Raw genomic sequence first — 27,745 nt, forward strand, 5'->3', positions numbered from 1 at the left:
CTAGATGGGTAAGAAAACAGTGGGATGCTCAAAGGCTAACGATTAATGGGCCCTATGCTACCCAGATGCCTATCACAAGTGTAGTACTGCAGAGTTTTATCCTGGGACCTGTCCTGTTTAGCACCTTTATCAATGACCCAGAGCAGGAAACGGAATGCTTTCTCACAAAGTTTGTGGAAGACATCAAACTGGGGGGACAAGTCAATCCACTTGAGGAAAGGGCTGGTATCCAGGGGGACCTAGACAGGCTGAGGGAACAGACTGGCAGGAATCTTCTGAAACTCAACAGGAACAAAAGCAAAGTCCTGCACATGGGCACGAATAACCCCTTGGAACAATAGAGGCTGGAGACTGACTGGCTGGGGAACAGCTCTGCAGAAGAGACTCAAACACGAAGCCATGCATTAGCCAGCACACTGTGCCCTAGCAGCAGTGGTCAGCAGCAGGCTGGGCTCTATGAGCTGGGGCAGTAAGGATCCCTCTTAATTCAGTACTCTTAAAACTGCATTAAGACGACTGTGTACTGTTTGGGGTCCCAAAAACAAGACAGACACTAACCTTGCTATAATTATGAAGCTGGACTAGATGACCCCCTGAAGTCCTTTCCAAGCTTAATTTTTCAAGGATCTACATCTACAGATATGCAGAGACCCAGGGTAATTCTGAACAAACAAGCGACTGACAGAAGCACTCTAGCTATGCAGGCTGAAGCTCCAGAAGGCCAATTTAATGTACTTCTCAGCCGGATTAATTAACCTGTGGGATCACCAGCACAGTGATATCACTTGTTACAGCCTAACCAGCTTGACCTTCTCTGTGGTATGTTTTACTGAACTACAAAGACTCAGCCTACACACATTGGAGGGAATCTCATTCACGTGTGTAAACAGTCTCTCACTGCAAGGAGTGTCCCACCTGAACAACTCGCCCCTTTGCCCTAGCACAGAAATAGCATCATTTGAGTTTTTCGTAAACACGTTTCTTGAAGAGGGGCAGACAATAACCCCCCTCTAGGCACTGTTTGTTGGGGGTGGGCAGTGGAGCATTATCTTGCTGCTTAGATGACAAATGACAGCAGAGGTGGGCTACAGCAAGTGAGTTCCAGGATTTGTCTTCTACGCAGTGGCTATAACATGTTTTTTGAAGAAATCATTTCAGTAAATTTTACAGTGTTCTTCAAACCTCCTGCCAGAAGTACGGAAATTTTTACATGCAGCAATGAAAATGCCAACAAGTCCAGTCACAGTGCTTATTTAAAACTTTCCAGGGCAGGTACTGATCCAATTCATTATCCTCTAGCAACCATTTTTTATTCCACATTCTCATAAAGAAACAAATGTACTACAGAAGACCTATTCCACCTTCAAGCACTGTCTTCAGTCACACCACTGTGATAAAACTTACACATTTCAGACTATAAACAATGAGTACATCCCATCATTATCACAAAAATCAGACTAGGGTTATTAACAGTTGATTCGGTTTTTTCTTATTAGAAAGCCATTATCCCATTGCCAGGCTTTCACCTTAAAAACTAATATATCAAAAATTTCATGGCTTCATCCCTCTGCAAAAGTGGAATGAATGAACTAACAGAAGATGCAAGATATTCTTCACCTCTCCAAGAAAATCATCAGAACAAGCAAAACACATTGAGCAATTCTATCTGTAGAAATGAACTGAACAAAAGGTGATTCAAACAACCCACTAGAAATCCTAGAGGAAAGCCTCATCTAGCAACAGTTAACCTCTATCGAGCCACCTTCATATTTCTTGTTGGAGGAATATCCATTTTTAAAAAAGAAAAGAAAAAAAAAAAAAAGGCAAAAGCATCAGAAAGACCAAACAGTCCCTGTTTTCCAAAAAAACTCACTTTACCATCAAAGGCCTCTGCAAACTGACCACACTTTTGGAGGCCTTTGTACACTGAAACCACTAGTTGACCTTGTTTGTTAATTATATTCCTCCTAGATTTTTTTATTGCTAATATTGTGTTAGTGTATATAATGGATAATTTTGGAATGATCTCCTGACTGCAGTATCTCATCATGTTAGGTGTTATGAACACAGGGAACTCACTAGGATTTTTCATTTATTAGCAACTACAAGGCAAAATAACACATACAGAGTCCAGGAAAATTCCTCTTGTTGATTTCAAATTTCTGGTTCAGGCACTTTTTTTGCCTTTTTTGTCTCCTCCAAAACAAGAATGGATTTGCACTTGATTTCACTGACACTATTGCAAGTGATGTGTATAGTGAGTATTTCTTTATACTTTCAGTCTGAGTTTAAAAACACTGTATTTCAGTTCTATGTTTGCTGAACTTAGTTGGAATGTCTTTAACCTCACTCAGTAAATTATCACATTAAAAAAAAAAAAAAAACAAACCTCATTTCTGCACCTTCTTCCACAACTGATGTCCACATTCAAGTAATAATACTAAATTTTAGTTACCATCTGCTACACAGTTCAATTAGGAAACATCACAATACTTTTTTTGTGGAGTTTTTTTGTTTGTTTGTTTAAAAAAAAAAATAGTAACCCTTGCTTCTCTCTCACAGACCACAGTGGTGATTCTTAACGGCGCTGATGAGCAGCAACGCATTGCAATGTCTCATAATACCTTGAAGGTAGGTCAAGTTAAAACATCCTTTGAGCTTGGTAAATTTATCAACTTCCTTCCTCACCCAAAAAAAAAGAGTAGGTGACTTTATAGTATATTACAATTATGGTCTTTTAAAAAAATACACTGTGTGCTACCTAAGCCATTATATAATGTGTCCAGAAAAGAAAAGACATCAATTTTTAAATATGCATGTAGAAACATGGAAGAAATAAAACATAAAGGAAAAATGAAAGCAAAGTCTTGTACCAATAAACTGTAATGACATTTTTCCTCTTTCTTATTTGATGAAAACATTAACAGTCTCTCGCAATTCTAGTATTTCCTTAGTTTTCTTATTTTAGTGTTTGCTCTTCAAGTTACTAACTTACTGTAGACATGCTCTGCATAGCAAAATTTCATACTAAACACACTCCTTAACAGTCTTGATTTACTTCAAATAGGTTAAATATTTCTGAGCACAGCTTTTGAAATTCTACTAACCACTATGCAGATAAATGATTGAAAGCATTACTCCACAAGGGCAACATATATTTCAACAACACTGGTCTCTTAGTAACGAGGAATGATAACTGTAAATGCCTTTGTTAATATTAATGAACTTCACAGTGCAATATCAGGTTTTCAAAAGAGCTAAAAAGGAATAAATATGTAAATAATACCTTAAAATACAAAGCATCAATGCTCCAAGCAGCAGACATACAAAAATAACATGGTATTGCTAACAACGCTAAGGACATTCCAACTTACACAGCAAACCTAGATAACTGCTTAGGGTAACAGAAATTATTGTGTATTTTCCTCCTTTCAGTGTTGTTTGTTAATCATTATAGTGCTAGCGAAGTCTGCCTTCTACATGCCTCCCAACAGCAGTAAGTCTTCTAAACTCCTCATATGCACAATTCCAAACTATTTGTATGCATGTTTTCATAGTAGTGGTGCATGTCCTTCAATGTAAAACGCATGGAAAAGGCTGGGAATGGGTTTATATATACACATAAGTAACAATCATCCACTCTTATCCTTGGTTTGAACAACAAAACCCCTCATCTGAATAGAGAAACATCAAAGATACCTCTTAATTTAAACGAAGAGCAAAGCACTAGGTAACTCATTAAAGCATTCAACACCCACCCCACCCCCAATTAGCATTTTAATAAACTCTGAATATGCTCTCACAGAAGCAAGTACACAGGTAACAAATATGAATGCAATCGCAAGGACTACATCTTTAACTTTCCTTCATAAATCATAGGTTAAAAAGAAGCTAGTCTTGAACTAATTTTCTAAAAAAAAGAAATTTTCAAAAGGGATTGACAGAACTGCACTCTACTGAGAAAGCTGATACATAATTTAGGCACAAACACAGCAGATTATTAACTCTGAGAAGTAAGAATACAAGGAACATACACAGATCACTGATCTACTAAGCCATATTTTAACTATCAATCACATGGCAACTCTCAATGAGGCTTGATTTAATGTAAGTCCTTAATGTGGTTTGAAATGAAATTATTTGGGTGCTGGAATACAATGGCTTAACCTCTAACACCCAAAAAGCAATACACTGAAATAGTCTTTCAATGTTGTTCTATGTTGTTCAGTGTTCTGTTTCAATGTTCTACTAAGTCTGTTCCTTACAAATAAACTTCAAATTCCATGTCCAAACAATACTCAAAATTGTTCACTCAGCTGTGTAGTACTTAAAAGAAATATTAGACGAGAGAAAATTTTAAAACATGGAAGTACCTGAGTTATGCCTACTAAAGTACTTTCTCTCCCCACCCCTTCTTTCTCCTTATTTCTGCTTTTATGTTCTTCGATAACCTTGAAAAAAATTTTTTTTTTTTTTTTTTTACATCTGACATATTATTCTCATAGTCTTGTCCCTAACAAAGAGTTTAGCCCCTACCTGGATCGCACTTCACTGTGCAGTCAAACACGTGAGAAAGAAATCAGCTACTGGCCTATAAAGGTAATAATATGAAGCAGGAAGTCTAAACAAGGCTGGTATCATGTTTAAAGAATAACTGATAAAAATTAAATTAGAGACTGCTTCTTAATAATATGTACATAAAACACTAAAATTAAGATGTACTGTCTTAACATAATTTCTAAAAATTGAGAACTTGTGACATAAGAGTGTATAACATTATGGGTACTCTGTTAGTATCAGAACTGGCAATTGTACTCTACTATTGTTCACGCCCTTGTTCTTAATCTAATCATCTGCATTGCTTTAACTCTTATCACATTCTCCCTCAACATTTGAAATTGTTGTACATTCCACAAACTGTAAATCACCACTTTGTTTTTATGTATCCATTTCAATTTTGCTATTGTCACTTAGCATTCAGAATCCTTAAAATCTCAGAAAACAATACCTACAAGCCTCAGATGAAAATTTTGACAAAACTAAGGACTATAAAAAAACACCACAAAAGGAATTTGTTTATGCAGTTTTACATTTTAGGCACTAAACTGGATCTCTCTCAACATTTATTTTGGGAGCCACAATGTCACTTCTATATAAAGACTGAGACAAAGAAATAGCTGGTGTTAAAAAAAAAATAAAATCTTTGCTACTATAAAATGGAAAAATCAAGTGGAAAATTACAGACTTTTCCAATTAAAACATTCCTGTGACTTTGTGCATTTATGTCCACAATTGTAAAATTCTTCTGGGTCTCATTTAAGGAGAAATAGTGGACTCCAAAAAGACTGAAGATTCTTGCTTTGATAGAAGCAGCTTCTGTTTTGGGGGAAAAAAATAAATTTCTTTTTATAAAAAGTTAATGAACATCCTTTTTTTTGAAATTAAAGAACTCTCCAGGTCTGATAATATCAAAACAGTAAGATTCACTTGTTTAGCTTTGAACAGTTTCACATGCTGGCATTACTGCCCCTCAAAGACAAACACTGAATTATCCTATCATTTACTCATGTGAGAAAAGGCTGTTGATTTATATTCTTCCAAAGTTGCTAACATTCTAGTGAGGATGAATTAAACCTCTTTCCAGAGTCAATCTTCTTTTCCAATGCACCTTCCTATTTTCAGCAATGGGTAAGAAGAAAGCAGGTAAAGTATCTGTTTACTTGACTGGAATGCTTCAACTATTCAGCAACTAGTGCTGCATTAACCAATTAAACTAACAGTATGTGATATATTCTATAATGGTTTCACACAGGTGCTTTGTCTGTTTGACCTGGGAATATGCCACAATAATTTATTTGTAGTGTAATCTGCCTGGCAAAGCATACAGACTCGAGACCTAACTCACCATGCATCGTGGGGACCTGATAGGGTATGCAATCAAGTTTATTGCAGAGACTACTTAATAGACTATCGATTGCTGCAAAGAAAATAAACAGGTGAATCGGAATAAAAAGAATCTCTCTAACCTAATGCATATATTAAGATGCCTTTACCTTCTCTCACTAAGAATAATTGTTCATTCTTAAACAATTATTAGATGCTAGAGAAATGCATTTTTAAATGTGAAGATAATTTAGTATCAGATTGAGATTGACAATTTTTTTTTTTTTTTACATATCACAGAAGTGAAGAACAATTCAGCTTAGAACAGGCTATGATACTACTCTATCTTGACTACAGAGCATCTTGTAAATTCAAGAAAGTTTTGACTCGGTGAAATTGCCTTTCCAGCCATAGGTCAATCATGGGAAAACAGTCTTTGGCTGGTTGACAGCATAAACACTTCTGTGAAGTTTCTCTAGGACAGTGTATACCTCTGCACAGTGGATCCAAGAAATAACCAGAGTGTACTGTGACAGGCAGAGAAATGGATATACTCATAAATAAAACTGATGGGGCAGTACTGATAGCAAACTACATTCCGGCTTGTTTTTACGAATACAAAGTGTCCTTGAGAAAATATATACATTCTTAAAGATCACATGCAGCCAGGCAAAGGATCTGACCATTAAAGGAAACAACCCATGAATACTGGGAATTACTATCAGTCTTTGTAACTATGAACTATCAGACAGAAATGAAACTTTTTTTTTTTAAATAAAAGTTGAGAATAAAATTTGTTAAAACTACATAAGAAAAGGACTACCTGGATTTTGTAATGAAGAAACTGACAGTTTAGTATCTTTATTACATTATTCATCTGCTGCAGTCGTACTGTATTTTGCTAGTCCAAATATGCATCCTATATATACACACAATGTTACAGGAGACACAAACTCGCATGCAGTAATGTCTACAAAGCAAAGGCAGCAAGAGATAGTAAATGAGTCACAGAAATCCTCAGTTTGGGACTGTACATTTATAGCCATATGCAAATGAAGTACTACTACATTCTGGGAACCACCACAGAGAACCACTTCAAATGGCATGGGCTAATGAACACAGACATAAAACTATTTTGGAGCTGAATTTATAGCAGGGTACAGAAAAATAAAACACATCGTTATTTGTTCTAGACTGGTTTTAGTTAAGAACTTTTCTGGGTCATTTTAGAGTGATTAAAATAAAGAGGCATTCTGGTTTCTATTTTTCTTCACAAGGAAGCTGCAAATGAACAAACAGGCTGGAGTAGGCACTCAGAATCTACTGGTCCTATAGTATCAGGGCAGAAGAGTTTTTCACTTTGGAGAATACATGCTTGATCACTCTACTGCAAGAAACAGGTTTGTTCTGGAAGTAGTGAATTAGCATGAATTTAAGCTGAAAAACTTCCTATTTACTGTGTATCTTATAAGAATCAGTAGTACTCAGGCTAACAAAAAAAACCCGTGTATGATCTGTTCTCCTAAGTGAAGAAACAAACAGCAGGGAAGAGTTATTCAACATTTCTTGTTCTGTTGATGACATATGCATCATTCAATTGAAATATGAGTTTGATTCCCAAAAATGAGATTCTTGCATGAAGAAATCTTCGATATAAGTTTCTGATTCAAGCCAAGATGTTTCACACCAGTCAAGACTATCTAAGACTTTGACATTTTGAAATTCACCTATTCAATCTCAAGTTCCATTGGAATAAACTATTCCTCCAGATATAAAAATACAGTAGGGGTTGGGCTTGAATGTTGAGAACATTATGTATATTCAAGAAGTTGATTATTAGATCTTAATCTGAAAGTGGCACAGAGTTTGCCAGATCAATTCTTAACTCGATCCTCGCTTCTAAGGCAGCTCTGCAAACTGAAAATTTCTCTCACATTTGAAATAGGCAATTTTAAATTTATTTAATTCCTTCAGTAAACAAGTACTATGTAAAATGTATTCATATATGAATGTTGCTTAGCAAAAAAAACCCCAAACATTTTTCTTTGATGCGTCTGTGCAACCTTATCATATTTGACTTGTAATAGTAATTACAAGGGTTGACAAACACTAAAATCACATTGCAATATATAATTGAGTCTTTTTTACCACATGTGTTGATTGTGGAACTCAGTGACGCAGCTCCAGGGGAAAGGCCGCCTTTCGATACTGCTGAAGCTACAGATGGTGTAGAAGACGCTGGAGTAGAAGCAGCTGCAGTAGAGGAGACTGACGATGATGTTAACCGCTCTCCAGACTCCATATCTACAAGAGAGAAGATAAATGTCCGTCTTCTATGGCAGGAAATGAAATCACAAGGGGACTACTAGAGTGTCTGTGCTGACCCCATCTCAGGACCTGCCCTCGATTCGAGACCTGCACACGAGGCATACGACATGAAGAGCACCCAGCCATCAGGGGAACCCAGCACAACCGCAGCAGTAAGGGAATTCAATAGTGCTGCTGAGAGCTACATCACGTTTCCACTGGAATACCCACAGCCTCACCTGGGACCACCCCACAGACCCTCTGCTCCGGAGCTCCATCTCGGCCCTGGCTGGCACCTTCAACTGCTCTGGGCCCGGTCTGGGCCTGCATCTCCTGGCTACAGTTAGTTAACAGCTTCCCGCCAGGCCGGCATCAGCTTGGATCTCCTGATGCTCCTGACCAGAGCCTGGCAGACGCCTTCCTTCCATGGACCTGCGACCAGGACAGTGCTCAGACCCTGTGGGGCTGTCGGGAACCACCTGCATCATCCTCGACTGCCAGCTCGTCCCTCCTTCCAGAGCAGCCCTGCTCTGGCTGCTGACAGACCCCAGCTTTACAGAACCTATAATGCATCCCAAAAAGTCCGTATCCGGTCTCTTAATTTAGGGAAAGACCCAGCAAGTATGGTGAGATAGTATAAATATAAGAACTCCTAGAAGTTGCTAGCTACTTTTTTTTTCCTGGAGAGCTCTTAATATAAAATAAGGTATTTTTATATGTGCCATGAATTTCCTGAATCAAAAGTTACCACACTTACTTCACTGAACAAGCAGCATCTGTTTTTTAAGAAAAACACACAGTAAAATTATTACTAAAACTACTACTTGTTTAGAAGTAGTTTCTCAAATCCTTAATAATTGCAACCAAGCAAATGATGTCTAAGCATAATGGTAGCAGAGTCAAAAGACTATCTGACTCAATCTGCCAGAACTGAGTGAGTCAGGATCAGAGTATAAACAAGGTGGGGAAGAAATCTTTCCAGAGTCCCTTTATTATTACAAAAGCAACGAGACTAAGCACAGTTAACTCCCAACAGGGAAACTCCTGAGAAACCAGTTCCTGTCCTGGAGTCTCCTTCAGCCTGAGACAACACCCTTCTCGGAGCTATCGCTGAAAATGTGAGGAGGCCAAGCACCAAGCCTACATCAAACAGCTGCTATAAAATCTCACTCCCAGTTTCTGTAAAACAGAATGCCAAGTACACAAGAGAGACACACTTTTCCAAATTCTGTTTTAATCAATTTAGAAAACCGATGTGTTAAACAGCACTTCTGATCCAAAGCTATGTTAGACAGTGACTTCCCAAATACTCATTTGGAAAGCCAGCATAAAAACTGTTATCTACTTCTCCAGAAAGACTCAGTATCCTTGGTTCCTCTCAGTCAGTAAAAATGAATCTTAAAAAGCCAAAGGAAATACAAACGCAGAAATCATGGAGAAACACACAAAATACCTGGAAGATACACTGTGCCCATTTTAACTAAACCATTCATTCCTTATCACTAATAATTTTTGTATGTGGCAATTTCTATGTACTGGATAGTCTCTAGACTTGGCTAGCTAGCAGAACAAGAAATACTACTTTCCCAAAGTGAAAATTCTGCTAATAAGGGAACTATAGCATACCATATAGAACTGCCTACCCCTTTACACAAACTGCAACCACCAGAAGACTTCATAGCTTTTATTCTTTACAGCCCAATTTAACACATGTATTTTCATGCATGCAGAAATTTTTTTTTCTGTAAATAAAGAAAAATCAACTACTTACACTGATATGGTACAAAAAACCTATCTACTACTACACTGCATATGAAAGCTATGAACTTTTCTTTCACAACAATAGTAGAAATCACAAAACCTATTTCCTTCAGAGAATTTATCAAAGCAAAATATTATTAAACATTTTAAAATTTTTATTCAGGACTCCTAAATATGCACTCTTCTCCAATTAAACATCTTCTATCCACAGTTAAAGAATACCACACAGATTTTTAGTAATCTGCGAATATAATTCAGCTAACTGCTACTGAGTGGAAGCAGGCCACTGAAAAATACAATATATACTTTAGACTTTAAATGTTCTATTATGTCCATTAAATTTTATAATTATTCCCAAGGATACTGATTAATAGATTAGTATTATGATTTAAATCTGTATCTACAGATTTGTCTGTAGCATTTGTAAACACATGAATTCACACTACAAAAAATTTACTATCTTTAGTACATATAGCAAGATCAATAGACATAAATTAATATAACAAAGTACTTTTTTTTTTAAGACACTATGAAGATTGAACCTAGGTGAGGCCAACAGGTAGTCCTTGTACAAAAACCTGCAATTTTGTTTTATTTTGGTATTCATTGTTCTAAGTAGGGCCACAATGAATTTACTGTATATACAGATGGCATAAGGTAAATTAGAAACACATCATAATGGTATTATTACAATAATCACTTGTAAAAAGGAAGTTATTTCTAAGCTTTAATGCACTGCATTCAAAACTTATGATTGAAATTTTGTGTTTTACTTAGGTTTCCTGACAAAAACATCCAGAACTCTCCTTCCTACAATTGCTGACATGTTGTGTGTAATAATACAGCATTAAAGTAAGTCTCTACTATTGGATGTATTTTAGAAATAAGCACAGTTAAGAACCACCGATAAGCAATCTGTATTCGTGTCACAAATGGGAAGATATCCTTGATAAATCAGTATTTTTTTTAATACAGAAATGTAAATTTAGCTATATTTGCAAGCTTTTAACCAACATAAGCCATCTGTTTGAATCGGTAATACAGCATCAAGTAAGAACTGGGAGAACAGTAATAAACTGACCTTTCAAGGCTCCACTCCTTCCTCCCCCCCTCCACTCTTTGTTTCAGTTTGCGGGGAGGGTTGCATTTTCAACCTTCAATTCAGCTGCTTGTTTATAAAGCCATTAATAGAAAACTGGAATATTGGTATTTCTGAATGATTTTGAACTGAAGAAATTATATTCTTTTCGTAGAGACATACACAGTTTTGCTTTCAAACTAAGTCAACCCTTAATTATGTTTAGTTAATTACTCTAACCACAGCAGATGGCTGACTCCAAAAGAGATAATCCCCGAAACAGTCATTAGTCAGGATCAGCAATAATTATACTGTAGACCTAATGCGTTCTGTGCCTAAAAAAGTCCATACCAGTTACACCAGATCCATATTCTTTTTAGCCTCAAGTGTAAATCAGACATTTGTTCCATTTTAGTGTATTTTGCCAGTTGATACTTATGATGAACTTTCATGATTGCTTTTAAAACTCTCATGTTTGTAAGAGAAATTGAGTAAGTAAAACTAGAAAAAAGACAGGCAATTTTTTATTTTCCAGGTGTAGTGATTTGTGTCAGCTCCTCTCAAGGCTTCCCTTGATTCCTCAAGGAATCTCATTCTCCAGGAATTTTCCATAGTGAATAATAATCATGAATGCAACTGAACCCAATGAAAACAGAAAGCAATCTCTTATTAAAAAGGAACAAAGGGAAGTACGTGCAGCTTTATACAAGAAAAATGTTGTCCCTTCTGAAAAAAAATGGGGAAAAAACCACTACTGTTTAATAAAAATAAGAACACTAAAAATAAGTAAAGGTTTACTAAAGGAAACAACAATTAAATCATTTTCACATTTAATAAGGTGAAATTTCTTTAAACTACCTACCAACTCCAAGCTCAAAACCTTTGCTGAAATGTATACTAACATAGAAAAAAATATGTTATTACTCTTAAAACAGGTTTTAACAAATAACTCCCTTCACAGGATATTATGATGGATATAACAGTATCCTACCAATTTTAGTTCGGATGCATGAATACCATGAAGTGGGTCTTGAAAAAATCTAAACAGTAGACTTACCTCCAACTTCAAGTTTAAACTCTACGGTCCCATGTATTGCTTCACTATTTCAATGATTGCCTCTAACAGAGTGAAAAAGAAGTTGAAAGTGCAGGGGTAAAAAATACACTTCTTAATGACAAAGTGAAATTTGTAACAACTATTTGACAGCCAACTGGAGAAGAGTCCCACAACATTTGGTGTTCTTTTGCCTTACAGCAAGGTATTTAATCGCACTGTATCGTAATATTGCCAGTCCATGACTATTTCTTGAGTCAATATCAGTGCTCTAACGCTGAAGATCTTACAGCTGCTGAAGGGAAGCACACCAGTGTCTCTCAGAGCAGACAGTCCAGCACAACAGAGTTCATCACAAATCTGAACTGCATTTTCATTTTATGAAGTAAAATTTAACCTCTACCTCTTCTCCTTCAGAGCAGGGCAGAGTCCCAGAAGGTCAGCACACAGAAGGTAAATGAAGAGCACGGGTGCTGGCAGGGGGCATCCAGCAGGCCAAGGGACACCCACGGGTTCTGCACCGTGATGTCAGAGAGGCCACAGAACCAGGGAGGAGTGAGTGGGTGTACAAGCAGTGGTGTGCCAGAAAATACACAAAACAAGCAAGTACCCTGACCAAAACCTCATGGAGGAAGAAGCGTAGCACCCACAGGAACGGGTGCAGGTCATTACAGACTAGCTACGGACACAGGAGGCTCCCGGTGATGGTCCCTCTCTAGTGACAAGGTCTGGTCATAGACATGCCATCTACTACTGCTACAAGGTTTAGGCATCTGAAATAATGTCAATATAATTAATGAGATTCACTTTACATGTCTCAAATGCTGTACAAGCCTTAAAAACCAGATTAAGTGCTAAATATTCCAAGTTTTGCAAAACTTCACTGTAACTATGTCACTTTCAAGACTTTACACACTTTACATAAAACTCTCTAGGAGAAAAAGCCACCACAATCAAACTTCTTTTAGTAAATCAACAGCAAGACTGACTGATGTTTCTTTAGTATCATACCAACTACAAAGACACTTCTATCCACAAGTAACCTTAATACATTACTGTCAGCTACACTGTGCAAGGGAGACGGTACATTCCTGCATTATGCTTTAAACTTTTATAGCCCTCCTCGGTCTTATACCAGGGCAGATTCAATCAGTGGTATAACAACACATTTTTTTATTGCCTCAGAATCCATAGCAGTGAAAATATTAATAGAAATCACAAATACATCACATCACTATTCCACAAATGTTTAACAGTCTTTACCCACATAAGGTGACTTACTAAAAGCCACTCAAAAGCAGATCCAAGTCTTAGGTTGGGCATAAGTGAGTCAGGACTGGCTTGGCAAAAAAGGAAACAGAGAAGAGGGAATCAGTTGCCATTCTACTATTTGGTAACACGCACTGGCCATTTTAAATAGACTCAGGATAAAATATGACATTTTTTAAAATGCATCTGTTTTGACTCCATCCAACAAGAGATAAACTCATCATTAAACGATACATGTGAATTAAGTTGTAACTCAAAATCTTATTTTCTCCTATTTTACAAGTAATTTTGTTATTTTTAGTTAGAAATAAACCTCACTTCAAATACTTCTGCATTCACACACTTCATGATCTTCATGATTATGGTAAAGACAGAATACTTATGAATGACAGAGGGCACTGTAATTCGGTTACTTTACACTCCATGGAGGGAGAAGGGGCACACAGGTCAGGGTAAAATACCATCCTCCATGATCCTCACTTCTGGATAAATCTCAGAATATATTGCTGAAAGCTGCACAATGCTGGGCAAGAAATACAATCCATCCAATTTGAACCACAGAAAGTGAACAGCCATACCAGGCAACACCAGGCAACACAGCACTGCAGGGAGTCAATGTTGAAGTGACCCAAGCCTACTTCAAATAAACATTTCAAACCCAGAATATCAACACTGAGTCTGATTTAAATAAAGGCAAATCTATCTGTAGTATTTGTTAATTCTTAATTTTCTTATGTATATTATATTCTTATTGGTATAGCTATTTGTTATTATTTCTATGGGTTATCAACTTCACACACATATGTTTAGCAGTCACCACTTATTTCAAATAAGCACCCCTCCATCTTCTGTTATTTTCACTTCTATGTTGGGTTAGGACAGGAAAAGCTGACACCACCATCCTCAAAACATGAAAACAGATCAGTGGATATAGCTTCTTACACAGACGTACACACTTTCAATCAGGAACACTCACCCTACAGAAGTGGCCTGCTAGTACAATTAATCTGCACAAGCCACTCCTTGCAGCACAGCAAATTTCTATCAGGTGACAAGAAAAGGACCCCATCATATAATTTACTTTTGCCAGTGGAAAAGCTGTGCAATTCACCCAGCTCAAGAAGATGAGCACTCACACTTTAGGTAACAGGATGACAACGGTACGGTGCAATTTGTGGAGACAACACTAAGTCTCACAGAGACATAGCTCATGGAGTGGAGACAACAGCACTACATGTCTGTATTCCAACACTTCTAAGCAGATTCTAACAGCAAATAAATATTGGCACTACCTAAAACTGATACACAGCCTGGAGTCCATCATGACCACAGAGGCTGAAATAAAAGTATCTGAAGAACATTCAAATGCAAGAATTCTCTGTCATCAGTTTGATAAGTGCCCACAAGAGACAATTCCACCAGATTCTGTCATCAAACTGAAATAAATGTTTCATCATTTCAGACATTTCACAAACCTTTCTGTTCAAAAAAAAAAAAAAAATCATAGAATCACAGACTTGTTTTAGTGGGAAGGGCCCTTAAAGCCCATCCAGTGCCACCCCCTGCCCTGGGCAGGGACACCTTCCACTAGCCCAGGTTGCCCAAAGCCCCGTCCAACCTGGCCTTGAACCCTTCCAGGGAGGGGGCAGCCACAGCTTCTCTGGGCAACCTGTGCCAGGGCCTCACCACCCTCACAGGGAAGAATTTCTGCCTTAGATCTCATCTAAATCTCCCCTCTTTCAGTTTAAAACTGTTACGCCTCGTCCCATCCCTACCTCCCTGGATAAAGAGTCCCTCCCCAGCTTTCCATTACACTTGGCGTTGTTGTAATGAATCACTGTGATATTTTATACTGACTTGGGATAAATACCAGTTTTTAAAGATTGTATTTTTCTGCATGACAGTTCATCTTAAACAGATTAAGAACATTTCCAGTTTCTGTATAAAAAGTTAATCTTTCATTCCCCACAGAACTATTTTTTTTTTTTAATATGGTTATGAAATTTTGATACTTGGTTCATCTGCACTAGATTCTAGTACTATTACATCTTGTTCTAGAAGCAAGACTGATAGCGTTTTATACTATTACCTATGTTTGTGAGGGCACTGAGCAAACTGTATCTATAGCTACCTCTAATTTTTAAAACCATAAAGTATTGTTCAATCTTTGCATACCAATACTAAATGTAACTTTTTTTAAATAGATAGCAAAAATTCTTTTTTAGGGTAGCTCTGAAATCGCTAACTGAAACCCACATTAGAAATCCTATGCCAGTAGTTGTTTGAAAATCAGTAAGTGTTGAAGGATTGCAGAAAATAAATTGCAAGTAAACAATTTCACTAGCATGCTTTTTACAGAAATTACTATTTGGCCCTATCAGACAAAGACACCATTTCTAGGGATAACTGCAAAAATAATCAGAATATTAAGAAGTATAGAGATTATTTGTAGTATTTCAGGTACTTGGAAGCCCATTTTATATTACTTTTTGTTGCCTGCATTCAAAAAGTAAGGTGTTAATCATTCTATTTCCTCTAATTTTGAACTACAAAATGGGCTTATGCCCAATTTATCCAGTCATTTGATAATCAGGTAACTTTTAACACTGAGCTAAACAGACAATGCACTGCTTCCTTGTTGGCAACTTTGTCAATACACCTGTTGCACTGCAGTTTACAATCAAGAAAACTCTGAATTAAACCCAGAATACGTCTAAGTAGGCTTCCTACAGAAAATCTCAAAAAACTAATTCAAATGAGGGGGGTAGAACGGTGGGGCCTTACAATGTGTTCCTTGACATGGCAGCATAATTTATGTTTAAGGACTCAGAAGAGTTTAATTTTACTCTACAGTCTGACAAACCTAATTGTGTGCTAGGGCTCCCAGCACTATGAACATCAGGCCCCCAAACATTATTAAGAGAAACAGGACTAGTCAGTAATACATTATCTGGCCACTACCTAGTCTAGCATTCTACAACTGAGAGTAAGCACCATCACCTACTTTTGTGGTTATTCATACCCTGTTCTCCTATTCACCTCTCCAAGCTGAACAACTGGACTTTTTCAGGTTCTTTTCCTGAGAATCACTTGGTTATCTTCCCTGCTCCTATCTAAAACTTTATATCTGAAACAAGCATTCCTGAATATAACCACCCAGTGATACAACTCCATATTATTTTGCTTACCTGTTATTATGCATCTGAATTTTTTACCTGCTGATGTCTATCAAGCTGATCTTTTCATTCAACTATGCACTACTACTTATGCACAAAACACCTAGATATTTCGCAGAGGTGAAGAAATGCATTTAGAACTCATGAAGTATCAATGCACATTCATATTATTACCCTTTTCCTCACCTACCACGAAGGGACAACAAAGGATAATGTCATTTTAGAAATTAAGGTACCAGAATAACCAGTGAAGTGCAGCAGCACAGTCTCTTTTGATACACTTCTCAAGCAGGTCTTTAAAGCAGCAAAACTTGAGTGCCAAAATAATACCACTGACACAAAGAATTGTTTTGACTGGACTTTAACGGGAAGGAAGAGGAAAGGTCTGAACACCCCTGTGGCAGACAAATCCATTAAAATCAGGAGTGTGAAATAAAAACTGTTACTCCTTATTCATCTGTCTCAAATTCTCACCATCATTGCTTTAAAGGCATCAGACAATCTAATAGTAAAAGACAGATATCCTATACTGGCAACTTTAGGTGAGAAAGTTCCTGGGCCTCACACCAATAAACACATGGGACCTGCTGCTAAGAACTGCAGTAATGGGTCGTTTTCTACTTTAATTGTGCGAACAGCTAACTGAACTCTTCTGTTACTGTTTTCCCTCCAAGTATCCAATAAAATCATGGTCCAGTAAGAATAAAGAATAAAGGGAAGAACATGGCCTTGCAGTAAATGCCTTGTTTTGTTTCATTAACACCAACAGAGGCTCCCCAAGGTGTTCGTTTTCATAGGATATGGCAGGCCAGCTGTGAAAAAACAGCTCAGTTGCTGGAATGGTGAAAGCACCAAAAACTTTTTCCCCAGCAAAGTAATCCAGTTTAACAGGGTCATATACTAGATTAAGATGCGTACCTTTTACCAAATCAATACTATTTTAAAGTCACTGTGATCCAGACAATTTTTGACACTACCTCCTTTTCTAATTTGCCTGAAATCTCTGGTCATTCAGGTGCTAGAAAGTTCTACATATATGAAGAGCTGGATTTGGCTTTTCCAACCTACTTTTGGCTTACACAGCCATTTCACTGAAGCGCCTGTGATACTAACATGTCCTAAAATTGCCTTCATCTCCAATAATTACATACCTAAACAGATGCCTAAGAAAAAAGTTTATCTTCCCTCTATATCCTATATCCTGATTTTTTCTCTGAGATATTTTCTCTTCAGTAAGTCTAAATACACTTTATTCTGTAAGAACCAGGTGAGAAATGCTATTTCCTTCTAAGTCTCCACTCATGAAGTTAAATGAGAATCAGTATCACACTTTTAACCTAGTCATTCATGGGATAACCCTGTCAAGTTTTTTTCAAGATTTATGATACAGCAGTGTCCTGCAGTCAACATTTTTTAGCTTGGTAAATACGACCATTGAGAATGGTAAGAAGGAAAGCACATAATTAACTTCTAGCTGTTACAACGTAAGAGTAGCTGACATACCAGGGTTTTAGGACAGCACTTTCTAATCTTTTTAATGTTAATATCTAGATATATGCCACTTGGTAACATATCTACCTCCAGATTTTGTTCTCCTTATCTTTCCCTAAAAGGAAGGAAAAAGTAAGTTTGAAAAATGAAAACTGTATTTCAGTTGGGCATAAAGAATAATTTTTTACCCATAGTTACATATTCTAAATAACAGGGAAAGGAACACTAATTACAAAATAATCTCTTTCAAAATGAAATTGAAAACACGTGAAAGCCACATCCATAATGTGGCTCCATAAACCGTATTACAGCTTCCTGACCTTGCCTATGACAATGCAGCAACCGTTGCAGCAGTTAACCAGGCTGCTTCTTCAGGGCATTTTAGAGGGAAATTTCTCCAGGAGTCGCCTTCGAGGAACTCTTGGTGTCCTGCCGCTGACAGCCGTGGCTGGCGCCGGAGCCTCTGCTTCCGCCAGCTGCAACCGTGAGTGCGCCCGAGCCCCGTTCCGACCGGGAGGCCTGTCCCGTCCCCGCCGCCCGCGGCCGAGGCCGTGCCGCCCGCCCGTCACCACGGCGCAGGCCGGCGGCAGCGCGGGCCGCAGAGGGGCCCAGGGGCCCGGCGCCCAGGCCTGAGCCCCCGCGCCCAGGACAGCCCCGCTCAGCCCCGCCGCCCCCCCGGCTCTGCTCCTCACTGCACCACCGCTGGGCTCGGCTTACCGCGACGAGGCAGACCTGAACGAGCAAGGAGAGTTTCTTGCGCTGTCTTATGAACAGTTGGGAAGGATTACTAGGAGCTATTGTGTATCTGACTTTTCAAGATAAACGGCTTGGGAAAAAGGAAAAAATAAGACTCCAACACTTTGTTCTGTTTTATTTCACCCGACAATATTTATGCAGCAAAACAAGGACTGGGACGTTAAAGCAAGTGTTCTTTCAGCGAAGCACTTTTAATTAAACCTATTTTAGCAGAATAAGCTATTTTTAAACAAACACCTAATTGACTCACAGAAGTCTCAATGTTACTGACACTTGACTGAAACTTAAGTGTTTTATTTTTAAACACAAGTAGAAACAAGTGTTTAAGGTAGCTAGCTACTGTAAGTGATCTACTAAGCGAACTAGTGTTCTTTTATTTTTTAATTCTTATTTTGGGCTCAGTGTATTTATAAAGTTGTGTGCACAATATACAACAGTCTATTATCTAAACAAATTAATGACACATTAAAGTGAAAATATCCAAATTTTGCATTGTATGCTCAACTGAATGGAGTTCAAATAACCGATAACTTAAGGGCACCTTCAAGAAACTAAGTTTAGATTTCTTGTAATGAGTTCTGAAAGCCTATTGCCCAATGATTATACTGATATTTTACATTTATACTTCATAAAAATTCCTGTCATCGTAAGTGTAATTAGTATCGTGTAAAAAGTTTTCCATTGCCAGCTCTACAACTGAAAAAAATGGCACCAAGGAAAAAAACTTCACCTTTTAGCCTAACACTCCAAAAGAGGTGGGTGGTGCTAGCAGAGGGGGGGGGGGGGGGGGGGGTGTCAGGGAAACAGCCAGTACATTCCCGAATTTATTATTTTGATTAAACGTGAATGAGAGTCAAGTTTGAAAGAAAAAACCATGTCTCTTCTACTATTTTTAGAAGTCCTGGAATTATAAGAAACTTCAAGTTCAGCTGTATTTAAATACATTATCTTAACAACTGCTTTATTAGCACCAAATCAACAAGATAAAAGACAGAAAAGCAATCTGTGCAGACTATTCTAAATCAACAGTTACACTCTGAAATCAAATGTTTATGTATATAGCCCTCAACATGAACTTTCATTAGTATTAGAGTCAAACAGGATAAAGCAGTGTTGCTTAGCAGCTGGGTATTCTTGACTATTATAAGGTTCGTCTACAATTTTCTAATCAATTTCTGTGTTCTTAATGAGCATTGTATTTTATGAAAACAGCAGGTCTCAAAACATTGTATTAATTGAATAGATATTTAGTGTTCCAAATATCTGTTAAAACTCACCCTTGTATTAAGGAAAATCCCTAGAACATACAACCATTTTTCTGGCTGTCAAAGTATGTATTTATTTTAAATAAATTCTACTTAATAGCTCAACAAATCTTTTCTTTCCAATCTCAGAATCTGCTTCTTCATCTCCTACGAATAAACATGTAGCAGTGCATTTGCACAAGATAGTAACTTCAAGCATTTAAACTCTATTAGAACTGTCTCAGAGCAAATACAGAACTAAATGGAAAATAAAATACAAAAGAGAAATACACACTGTGGCCAAGAAGTTCCAAACAGGGACAAGCTGAAGTCAATGCCTTTTTTTGTGCTTTTCTAAAACCTGACTTTCAATCTGTCAGAAGCACAGTTTCTGCTTTTCTGCTGACTTTTTGTCACTCAAACTTTGTTCCAGTTTTGCCATTGTATTGTACACCTCTTCCCATGGTTCAAAAGCCAGGCTTCCTCTCCTCAAGCTCAAAATCTAGGCTTAGCTCCAATTACAGGCCCCAACAGAACTTGAGAAAAACTTACAGAAGGGAGTGCCCTGCTGAACCTTTGATGGCAAAAGCTGCCACAGGTTTTTCTGGGACTTACTGAAATTCAAGAGTGTTAAAATTCGTGCTTGTTCCCAACGTGCTGGTTAATATTTCCATAACTGAACCTCACCTATCTTTGCCAAAGAATGATAGAAGGCACTAAAACGAGGGCTAACTTTGCGAAACCTAATGTATCTGTTCTTACATACACAAAAACAGTCAAAAAACCTCACTACAAACAACATATTTTGCCCACCTGTTATTATTTAGCTTCACATTGGGAAAAAAGCACATTAAAAAAATAAGTGGGCAGAGAAAATTTCAATCCAAACAGTTAAACTTTAAAAGCATAAGCTAAGGGGAAGATAATTTAGGAAGAAATAACTACAAACCCAGATATCTATTTGTGTGTATGAACTCCACAGGAGTCAAAGTAACCAACTCGGAACTAGTTCATGGGCATTCCCCCATAAATCTTTCAGAGAATAAAGGATTCCTCTACCCTGCAGTCCTAAACTTGCAGACTACCATAGTACATCATATACTCCAACGAGTAAGAAGGGGCAAGGATGTTAATGAAACTCCTTCATAATAAATGGTCTAGAGTCTGCATTAGCTGGTATTTGTTAAGATTTTTCATCCTAAGAATTTAAGGTATTATTTTACTCCTTTAACAATTGCTAAAACAAACAACCAGCATACTCTTGATGAGCGTGGAGTTCTTGGATACTAAGTCAGACTTCCAGAAAACCATTCAGGAGAAACAAATCTTTTGAACATGCACCTGTACCAGCCTCGGGCTTTGCACTGGGTCCTGATTTTGTTTTAGAATAGCACCAAGCTTCAGCCTCATTATTCTAACATTAATACTGTTTTACATTTAAACCAAAAAAAGACAAACATCTAAATTGTACATTCAGTTCTCCAACACCAGCGAAGACTAGCTTTAGCCCATATCATAGTGAAGAAGTCTATCAGCCTCTCATGTCATTAGGTGAGTTTTGGCACCTTGACTAAAAGAAAACCTTATCACTGAGGATCACTAACTCCTTATTTCTGAACTCTTAAAGCACCTTGTGGTGTCATCTAGCAGGAATGCAATGGTTCCCACCGATAGTCTGAGGCAGCAAAATGGTTTCCACATTTTCATGTTGTTCCACTCACATAGTTCTTTTGAAACCCAGAACCAGTTCTAGAAGGAAGTACTCTGTGCTTTACTAGCCATCAATTTAAGTCAACTTCATCATTGGCATCCACCTTCATTTCCAAAATACCTTTCTTAGGTTAGTTGTTCATTGTTTTTTCCAGTTTTAAGGCATTATGATCTTTAAAAAAATTGAGACATTTAAGCAAAACAAAACAATCCTGAGTCCACTGAAGTTCAGGTAAACATAGTAACTAGAAGGAATAAAAATGGGGTTCTTAAGATACAAAGAAATAAAACCAAGCCTCAACAGAAGCCATGGCAGCTATTACCATGTCAGAAGACTATCCTTGCTGACTCCATTCACAAATATTATTCTTAAAAACCAAGCAGATGCAAGTCTGACATCTCACTGTTATTTACACACTTGAAGGAAGTGGTTAGACATAAAAAACCTGACAGATTGCATTTTTATTTCCCCATACTGGAGAGAAAGACAATAATAAACCATCCATATTTCCATCTACAAAAACAAAAGTACTTGTCAGAATACGTATCTAGATTTCAGGCTTCCAACAAAGCCGCATGTTAAACACTACATTTTCCTACATTATTAAAGAATACTAGTTAAAATACAGAAGTCCATTTTAGCTGTATCAGGTGTTGTTTTCTTGGCAAAGCTTGGTAATCATTCAAAGATTAACAATGATACACACTGTTCCCATAAAACATTCTTTCAGAATTCGAAGACACTCTGCAAAGGCAAGCTGGTACCTCATGGTCATATTTGAGTAACAAAGCTGTAGCTCTCCTTCGGGGTGGGGGAGCAGGAAGCCTTATGCAGCCCCAGCTCCTGCCGCACACCATTCACATCAAGAGGATGGCAACAAGATGTGCACGGCAAGGGCCCACAGCTGCACCCTGGGTTAGGATCTGTCCCTCTCTGTGCAGCAAGAGCAGCTGTATCCCCTGACTGCACCTCCCCTCCACTTCCCTCCCCCAGTGGGACACAGAACTGACGTGAGCTGAAAGGCAGCCCACGAAACAGCAGCTCTAGCAGCACCCGTCGGGGCTGTCCCTCCTGTTTTACAGGAATCTAGTTTTGTCAAGGAAGTTAAACCGAAGCTTTGAGCCAAGCAAGTTCAGCTGAGGCACCAAACTTTAAGAACCTCTACAGAGATGGAGCATGCAGAAAGATTTAAAGACAGCAAGAGAAACATTTTTAAAACACCAGGATTGTAGGATGTTGGAAAAAACTGACCAAGGGTACAACAAGCCAGCTAGAGAACGAAGGAGTGCAAGCACATTTTGCTGACACCCAAAATCAGGACGTTTCTTAGGCACTGGAATATTAAGCATTATTGTAACTTGCTCAGAACATTATGTAAAATTTTATCTTGTAGCAGGAGCAATTCAGTATAATGTTAAAAAAATTAATGGAATCTTGTTTTGTAAAATGGATTAGTACAGAGTAGTACTCCAGGTCACCAGTCTTCCAAATGAAACGGACGGTGTGAAGGGGCTTGTACGGGAGGCAGCATACCTATGACTACCCCGTGGAACCTTTATTTTGCAGTTAATACTCTCAACATGAAGAGGTCATAGCTTCATAGAGAATGCTGACAGGCACTCATTCCTCAGTAATCCTCAGAATACATGGGTATTTTGGGGGAAAAAAAACAGTGGAAATCAACAGTTTCCACATACCAGGTCTTCACCACCACTTGAGGAGTCCCTAAACAAATTAATGTAGGTTGAATCCCTCTTCTTTTCTTCTCCATGGCATTTTTCCTGGCTTGTTCGCCTCAAAATAGACCTGTATCTACACACTCTAGCCACTCCATCATCCACATCCTTTTCTCTATATATATAAACGTGAATTAATAGGTCAAGCATCTCCAAAAACCTCCTTCTACCCCCCAAGCTGGAGGAACACTGTCTCTATTCCTCACCTACTTATTTTTCTCATAGTATGAACAAACACAGATTTCTTATATATGCTGTCTACTTTACAAGTTCTTTAATAATGGCTATTTAATTTGAAAATATCTATTCTTTTAACTGTCTGTTATGAAAATATCTGTTTCTTTCAACTAAACAATAATTTTTCTCCAGATTTCCATTTCGGTTCCAGTATCTGTCAACACACTGGATACCTCCTGTTATAAATGAAACTGTACTTAATTTTATTTCCATAGTAAGATATAATAGAAAAATTGGACATTTTGAAAAGCAACAATGATTTTGGTTAAAAATTCACTACAGGTTTTTTTCATATTATCTTAAAAAAACAAAACCAAAACCAACCAAACAAAAAACCCCCAACAAACCAACCGCAAAGGACAAGAAGTCTTTGGTACCAAGAGCACAATATTATTTTAATAGGAATTTATACTGGAACTGCAAAATTTGACTTGGTGCCTTTCTAAACTTTTACGAAACCAAAAACATGCATTGATATTATCTGGTACAGAACTTCAGTAACGTTTATCATGGCATGTACGATACTATTGCAAATTCTATGCCATTTATACTAGCAACCTTAACAGACCAACCCTAAAAAAAACCCCCACATCACTGTAGACCCATTTAACAGAACAGAGTAAGACCAAAAATGCACTTCAACCATAATTTTACAACATGAAATCTGTTAGACTGATACTCTTGAGCAAAATAAAAATGGACCTATGTGCTGAGTGATAGCTGTCACACCCACCTAGTCCTCATCAGCAGGAGTCAAAAAAATTACTTGAAGTAAAAATAACTCATCAACTATAATAAATATAGAAACAGCACAACATTTCCTATGCATATAAGAAAAGCTGACAAAAAGGCTGTTTTGTTTTATTTGAAAACTAAGTTTGTTAGACATGTAACAGTTCTGCAAGCGATAAAAATAAGCTATGAAATCCCAATAATGAAGAATGTGTGTGAAACACAGGCATTTTGTCATTTTGTCCAATGAGTATTCAGAATTTTTCATAAAGTTAATACTAGTTGTCTAACACCTAAATAGACTTTAATGGGTTTTTTTAAATCTCATACAAATCAGATATATTTGCTCATTACTACTATCAGATAAGCATTACAAAAAAGCTGTAGTTGTCTGACAATATCGAAAAATTGAGAGTTGCAACTCTATATATTCTTTCTTCAATCTATAAACATTTCAAACTATTAACCTGCGGAAGAGGGAGGGAAGGGGAGAGGGAAGGAGGCACAGGAAAAATAAAGGCACTGAGCACTTGGCATTACAGAACAGACAGAGAACATTAACAGCTTACTGTGGAGAGTGGTTTAATCAGGAAGTAGCCATGATCCTGTCGCTACAGAGCACTGACAGCACTCCAAAACAACAAGCCGTGGTTTTGGTGTTGGGTTTGGGTTGGTTTATTTTTTTCAGTCAAGGAGGAAGAAAAAGCACATGCTACCATGCCCGAGCTTTGCTGAGCCCACAGGTCGCCAAATGTCTACTGTCAAAAGCTACCCTGAGCACGGAATTCAAGCAGGCGTTTACGGCGCTGTATGTGAGGAAGCATCTGAAATCTACCACCCCCCCCCCACCGGGTTACACACAGAACATGGCTGTCTGACTCAGAGATTAGCAATTACTGTAATGAGATACTGGGGGAGCGGGTCAAACAGCACTTCCTGCAGTGTACACAGCTCGGTTTCCTGGTAAACAAACGGGAGGCAGGTGGAGCACTCGGCTCACGAGTGAACACCGCGATCACGTGACCGGCCCACCCAGGTGCCGTCACTACGGCGTGCGGGTCGGGGCGGTAGTGACGTCAGGCAACAAGGTAGCACAAAACCTAAAAATAACTGAACTGCGAAGGAAATTTTTTCCACAGAGTTACGTAGTCATCAATGCCATACTTTGTTTTCTCCTTTTTTAAGCCAAGCTCAAGAAAAATGTTTTATTTTCTTTTAAATGCTGCTTATGTGCACACACACACAAACAGAACAAACTGCTCACAAAGTGGTTTTGGTATGAGAAAGGGCAATGCAACGATAACCTGAATCAACCCTGCAAAAACCTGAAACTGAGGAAAAACCAATGCTAATCACTGTGTTCAGAATTTAGACATCAATCTCCAAAAAAGCACAATTAATCCAACAATATTCAGAAATTATCACAATTAACTTACTGAACATACATTTAAAAGAAAAAATTTCAAACGCTTTTTTTTTTTAAACTGCCTAGCACTTTTCATCCTCAAAAAAATTAATCACATAGAGACTAGACACATGACAGTGATCCAGTGAGAAAACCTGGTTGTTTCCTACCTATAATCTTTCCAAAATTTAATTTCAACAAGCTCTAGTTTGAAAATCAGATTTTCATAGTGGAACTTAGAGGGCCCTAGGTACTATGAAAATGGAAATTAAAAAAAATGAAAAACCCAAACAAACAACTCCCCACCAAAAAAATCCTTGACTAGTGGTAGAAAAAGCTTGGTATTCCTAAGCAACTAGAATAAAGTATTTGGTCCACTGACAGAATTTCTTTAAGGGATAAATACAGTCAACTTAATACACAACAGGCTGATACAAGTGAAACTGCTACAGTGCCCTAAACCAACAGCACAAGGGCTTAAACTTTAGCATGCAGTAAGATAAAAGATTATTTGCATACTAGAGAAAATATGCAAAGATGGGGGTGGGGGGGAGAGGGTGGATTAATCAATTAATTCTCCCTCTCGGAAACTCCACAGCATGAAACAGGACGACCCAGGAAACACACCAAAGTAACATCTCTGAGAAACAAATTAAGGAACAGAACAATAAGGAAGTTTCTAATAATGATGTTATAAATACATTGCAGCATTTTTCACACTAAGCTCAAGAAAGGAACAAAGGAAAGCTGTGAGGAAAAAAAATACAGAAAGCCTTACTTGAAAGATCATGAAGTATGAAAGGGTGTATCTGTAACAGCAACCCTGCTACAAGATGCAGCTTGTGCCAACGAAGGAGTGAGTTATTCTGCCATCACAATGCCCCAGACAAGGTACGAAACATGAACAAGAGGGATCTCTGCAACCAAAACAGTAACTGGACCCTGGCCCTTTTGCAACTCATTATAGATGTTATTAGTACAGCCACAATTTCCTAATCAAACACTTGGATATAACTCGTTCCCTTAAGTAAAACCACATCAAAACTTCAGCATTTCATTCATCTGGTTTTCTATTGTTACTCATCTTACAAAAAATCACCTTGTCAAACAATATATAACGTTTCTGAAGAAAACAGTAGAAATCCAAACCATCAAATGAGAAAAGTCTTCTGCAAAGACAAGGAGTATCAGCAGAACTCTTCACAGTAGTCTTAAACAGTATTAAAAAGCAATGTCTGTTATACTTAATCAGGATAAATTTGGTAGTAGTGTAATTGCAAACAAGTTCTCACAATAAGATTTAGGAGATCATGATCTAAGGTCTCAATCTGGGAATTATTCTTAATTCCAAAAATCTGCACACTAAAATACAGCCACAATGAATTTCCGTCTTACGTGACTCAGGGAGAATTATGTACAATAGTTCGATATGTTAAAACGCTAGCTCATAAGTGATGTTTTTTCTAAAATTATTTCAATCCATACTGCTCACAATGTGAAAAATACTGTGGAACAGCTGTTTTGCATTAAGATAGCAATGAAGGAGAGGGAAACAAAAATATGACACTGGAAACAGCCAAACAGAAGGTCCACGCTTTCTTTCTGAACTCCAGGTTGAATGAGACCCTAGCCCAACAACAGTCTGTGCAAAATATTAAAAACAGGGATTTGTTTTTTTACCAGTGCAACCATTAGAGAAGCTAAATAGACTGAACTACAACCCTCTACCTCCATGTTAGTCAGCAAGAGAGTAAGAGTAAAGGTTCAGAAACTGATGTTCTCAAAACAGAAATTCTACAGGGTACTAAAATACAGCTGTCCCAACACCTCAGCTCCAAGAAAAAAAATATGTTTATAAAACAGGCCTAACAGGATACCGAAACATATGATATAACCAATCACTAC

General features: G+C 37.7%; 1 protein-coding gene across 15 annotated transcripts in view; it reads right to left on the minus strand.

The window, feature by feature from the left end:
- The window catches only part of BAZ2B (bromodomain adjacent to zinc finger domain 2B), a 157,687-nt gene that overhangs the window by 73,132 nt on the left and 56,810 nt on the right, over nt 1-27,745 (minus strand). For 14 of the 15 annotated variants that reach the window (XM_074873917.1, XM_074873921.1, XM_074873919.1 and 11 more), the window contains one exon: nt 8,032-8,187. In XM_074873917.1, coding sequence (XP_074730018.1) covers nt 8,032-8,185 — 154 coding nt within the window. In that variant the 5' untranslated portion in view covers nt 8,186-8,187. Of the gene's footprint in view, nt 1-8,031; nt 8,188-18,339; nt 18,419-27,745 lie in introns of those variants that run through there. The other variant, XM_074873914.1, reaches the window with a different exon arrangement.

The sequence above is a fragment of the Strix uralensis genome, chromosome 6, assembly GCF_047716275.1.
Source record: "Strix uralensis isolate ZFMK-TIS-50842 chromosome 6, bStrUra1, whole genome shotgun sequence".
Taxonomy (NCBI): domain Eukaryota; kingdom Metazoa; phylum Chordata; class Aves; order Strigiformes; family Strigidae; genus Strix; species Strix uralensis.